General features: G+C 37.4%; 1 protein-coding gene across 1 annotated transcript; it reads right to left on the bottom strand.

The window, feature by feature from the left end:
• Positions 1-1,456: 1,456 nt before the first annotated feature.
• On the bottom strand, positions 1,457-2,821 carry figla (folliculogenesis specific bHLH transcription factor; the record flags this gene model as incomplete). The annotated part of the gene is made up of 3 exons (XM_010770945.1): positions 2,513-2,821; positions 1,669-1,815; positions 1,457-1,552 (listed from the first exon to the last, which is right to left on the bottom strand). Coding segments are annotated over exons 1-3 (429 nt in total), but the record flags the coding sequence as incomplete, so codon positions are not given.
• Positions 2,822-4,769: the final 1,948 nt, after the last annotated feature.

The raw sequence follows: 4,769 nt of genomic DNA, 5'->3' as shown, positions 1-4,769 counted from the left end.
ACTGCACACGTTTCTCCATGTAAGACACAGGAATCTGACATAAAGTCACGTGTTAGCTGGTTTAAAACACTGATATTCAAAATGCCTCAGACATGGACCAATAATCAAGAAACACGTTCCACCTGACCAAACACCTGATAGCATAATTGTTGGCTCATCAATCAGGATGTTAGCACTATAAAAAGACCACAGGTGAGTACTTTTTTACAGCAACAATGGAAGCCAACATGGAAGCAAGAGCAAGGGGAAGAGGAGCAGGAAGAGGTGGGGTGAGAGTGAGAGGAGGAGGAAGAGGTGGGCTGAGAGTGAGAGGAGGAAGAATGAGAGGTAGAGCTGGAGGGAGAGGACAACGAAGAGTCCTCTCTAATTAAATGAAATGTTATCAACCATGGTGTGACGATGAGAGAGGCTGGACAGAGGGTTCAGCCTAATCTAAGCCGATTTACTGTTGCCTCTGTAATCCGGACACTTAGACTTGAAAACAGGTTAGTTACCAGTTTTGAGCTCTGCATAATTCATGATATATCAGTGCTTATATCTGTTGTGTGAAACGTATTTACTTCATTACTGTCATTGAATTGTTGGCATGTTGCAGACTATAACTGTACAAAAATCCTGCACTATTTACTGTGGTAAACTTACTTGTATGCAACACAGAAACTGACCAATCCCTACATCTTTGTTGTTTATCTGAAGGACTGAGAAAAGAAGAGGTGCAGGTGGAAGGCTAAGGATGTTCAATGAGGCACAGGAAGCAGCAGTTACAAACTGGGTGTTGGCAAACAATGCCATCACACTTAGAGAGTTCCGAAGCATAGTATAACTATGTGCTGAGATGGATGATGTTATTTTTGAATAAAATGTGATTTTTTTTCAACAACTCATTTGTATTTCTTCCTTTACTGTATTTCTGTAAACTCAAGCAATCTTTCTCTGCAGAAACCTCTATGTACAGAGCATAGCCCATAACAGATGAAAGTGCTTTAGAATGCTCAGCAGTGTGTAGTCAAACAAGCTAGTATTATGAATGAAGTGTATTTGGTGCAAAAGTTTGCATTTGGTAAGTGTTTATGTAGTTTTGAGTGCAGTTCTTCATTTAGCAGGAGAAATGCTCACTTTGGGTGTGTGGTTTTGTGAATTGTGTTTAGTGTTCTGAGAAACTGAGCAAAAAGAAATGTGTTAGCAATCGAGAAAAACTGTAATGTAACGTACACCTAAACTAATATTTATTTATTTTTGGTAGGCCTTTCCTTCAGAATACACTGATTATGGATAACAACCTTTCTTTAAAACAATCTGAATTATTACTTTAAAGCCTCAAAGTCAGTTTTTTACCTCATAGACATAATTTTAAGTGCAGGAGATAACATAAAAAAGCCAATTAGAAGGTGTTTCACAGATACAAGAAGACAGGTCAATTTTCAAACTGTCATAACAGCAAGGTGGAAAAACAAACACTCACATCATCCACTCGCCATAGATCACTTCCCAAGACATCAGTCTGGCCATAAGTGATTGCATTCTTGAGGAAATCAGTCCCACTGACAGTATTCTGAGAAATAGAAAATAACACTAATGAAAAATACAAAATAAGTGGCAATGCTGCCCTTTGAAAATAACAGTGGACACTTGTCATTTGATAAGAGTCCTGATGAACAGAGCACTTACACTGTCGGCGTCCTGCAAAACTGCAAGAAGCAATCTTATGTATTCTGTCGCAGCTTTGAGTGTGTCCACTTTACTGGGCTTTCTGTCTGGTCGCATCAGTGGGACCATGCGCTTCAGGCGGGAAAACATGGTGTTCAAGTTCCTTATCTACACAGAAGAGAGGCTGAGTTTCACATTAATGATACTTGAATAAAGCAAATACAATGGTGATGAATAAGAACATGCATGGACAATTTATGAGCAAACCGGCGCCTAGGCACAGACATGTAAAGAACAAGAGTCTTTTAGCTCATTTTGCATCTTTGTGTTAGTTATGTATACATTTGATCGGCATTGACCAACTACAACACATACAACATAATGATAACATAATAGTGTAATACTGTAAAAAAAAAAAATCCATTCTGCATATGAGTACTTTTACTGTTGATACTTGAAGTAAGTTAAGCCAATAATACTTCTGTAGTTTATATTATTCTGAAATGGACCTTTACGTTTGGTACTTTACATAGTAGTATATTTTGATGCTAATACAAATACTATGGTCTTAAAACACTCAAAGTCCTGATTTCAAAATGTTACTTAAGTAAAAGTGCAAAAGTACAAAATTATTAGCATCAAAAAGTCCTTAAAGTGGAAAAAGTAAGATATATCATTCTGCACAATGGCCAATTTCACTTCTTAAAAGTTAATTACCATTACAAGTAACGTTGGTTGTGACTTCGACAGCTAAGTAGCTACATGTCTAAGCTAGCGGTACGTGATAGCAACTGCTCACTTTACGTTAGCCTGCTGTCAAACACATTAGTAAACATTTTCCTGCGTTTCACACTCTTCTACTCACTCTCAGTCGTTCCTTGGCGTTGACTTGCTCTCGTTTCTTCACAGATTCAATGAATTCCTCGGCCACGAAGTATACTCCTTGCCTTCCTCTCTTATACTTCACTATGTTGCTGTAGCAAGGGAGGGCTGACTCGCCCGTTAAACGCTTCAAAATATCGCTCATTAATTCATCCTCTGGCACCTTCATTTTAAGCCAACATATGAGTGGCTTTTGATAATTATCTGTTACTTTAATCACGTTATGTTTTAATGTAAACGTCAAACGGCAGGAGAAGGGAGAGGTGCGGACACAACACACCTGTGCTTCATTATTAATTAGGGGAGGCTGTCATAGCAGCATGATCAATTTAACGGTTTTAACGGTCTGTCACTATGAGAGGTGAAGGAAGTACTCTGATCTTGTTCCTAAGTGAACGTAGAAGTACCACAATGTAGGAATACTCAGTTACAAGTAAAGGTCCTGCGTTGCAAATGTTATTCAAGTAAAAGTACTAAAGTAATGGCATAAAAATAATAATATACTTAAACTACCAAAAGTAAAAGTAGTTATTATTGGCCTATTTCAGAAAAGTATACATCATATGTTTTGATTATAATTATTGATGCATTAAAGTGTTATCAAAGCTGGTAAAGGTGCAGCTAGCAGGGTAGCATGTGGATTTACTCCAAGTGTAACTAATATTGTATTTAAGTGTTTATCATATTGCATATTATATCACTTTTCCAAATCTGCAAAGTAATTAACAATATTAAATACATGGAGTGGAGTAAAAGTAAAATTTCACCTCTAAATCGACTGGGGTAAAATTGAAAGTGAAAATTGTACTTCGGTATGTCCTACCTACTGTAGTTACTTTACACCACTAATAATCACTATATAGCGCTTTGAGCACCAGGAAAAGCGATATATAAATGTAATGTATTATTTAATGTATTATGTGAAAGAGGCTAAGAAAGGCAGAGATGGAGATGGAAGAATCACTCAGATTATATACTTAAGTAAAAGCACTGGTGGAAATAAAATTTGGAGGGTTTTGAGCACTAAAACATAATACATAATAAAATTCTTGCAAAAATACATACAAATACATTCAGTATACTGTATATACTGTACATGCATTTTTATATTCACATGAAATCGTCCCGTCTGTTCCCCTTCTCTTTTGCTCTCTCTGAGTTGTATTCCATTTTCCCCAGAGTATTTCCCAAATGTCTTTTAGGGACTTTTATTTCTTTGCTGCAAAGATCTTAGGACAGAGGATGTTGAACAGAGTTAAAAGGCCCCTTGAGTAAATGTGTTAAATTGAGCTCTACAATTTAGATTTGATTGATGGATTGAATGATGGATTGATTGACATCCCAAAGACTCTAGAGTAAATAGGCTGCTGTAATCAGGTGGAAATTGCCGTTTATCAAAGGTCACAGAAAGCAATCAACAAAATAGGATCATAACACAGTCAGAGGTAAATCAGCCAAGCCTGGAAATAGAGAGAAAAACGACTCTGATGTGAAGAATCAGCAACAAACAAAACAATCTCTATTACAGTTTTTCTCGATTGCTAACACACTAAAATGATAAATAAAGCACAATTATTTTAGCTGACACTCAAAGAGCAAAACATCGGCTCAAATCTCCAAAACTCTAAACACGTTTTCACTCAATTTGCAAATCAACATGGCACTTTTTGCAAACCACTTCACACGTTTCTCCACGTAAGACACAGGAATCTGACATACAGTCACGTGTTAGCTGGTTTAAAACACTGATATTCAAAATGCCTTATACATGGACCAATAATCAAGAAAAACGTTCCACCTGACCAAACACCTGATAGCATAATTGTCGGCTCATCAATCAGGATGTTAGCACTATAAAAAGACCACAGGTGAGTACTTTCTTACAGCAACAATGGAAGCCAACATGGAAGCAAGAGCAAGAGCAAGAGCAAGAGCAAGAGCAAGAGCAAGAGCAAGAGCAAGAGCAAGAGCAAGAGCAAGAGCAAGAGCAAGAGCTGGGCTGAGAGTGAGAGGAGGAGGAAGAGCACTCTCTAATGAAATGAAATGTTATCAACCATGGTTTGACGATGAGAGAGGCTGGACGGAGGGTTCAGCCTAATCTAAGCCGATTTACTGTTGCCTCTGTAATCCGTACACTTAGACTTGAAAACAGGTTAGTTACCAGTTTTCAGCTCTGCATAATTCATGATATATCAGTGCTTATATCTGTTGTGTGAAACGTATTTACTTCATTACTGTAA

Source organism: Notothenia coriiceps, unplaced genomic scaffold, assembly GCF_000735185.1.
Source record: "Notothenia coriiceps isolate Sejong01 unplaced genomic scaffold, NC01 NC01_scaffold00009411, whole genome shotgun sequence".
Taxonomy (NCBI): Eukaryota; Metazoa; Chordata; class Actinopteri; order Perciformes; family Nototheniidae; genus Notothenia; species Notothenia coriiceps.
The sequence above is the reverse complement of the archived record's forward strand: the minus strand, read 5'-3'. Positions and strand labels throughout refer to the sequence as shown.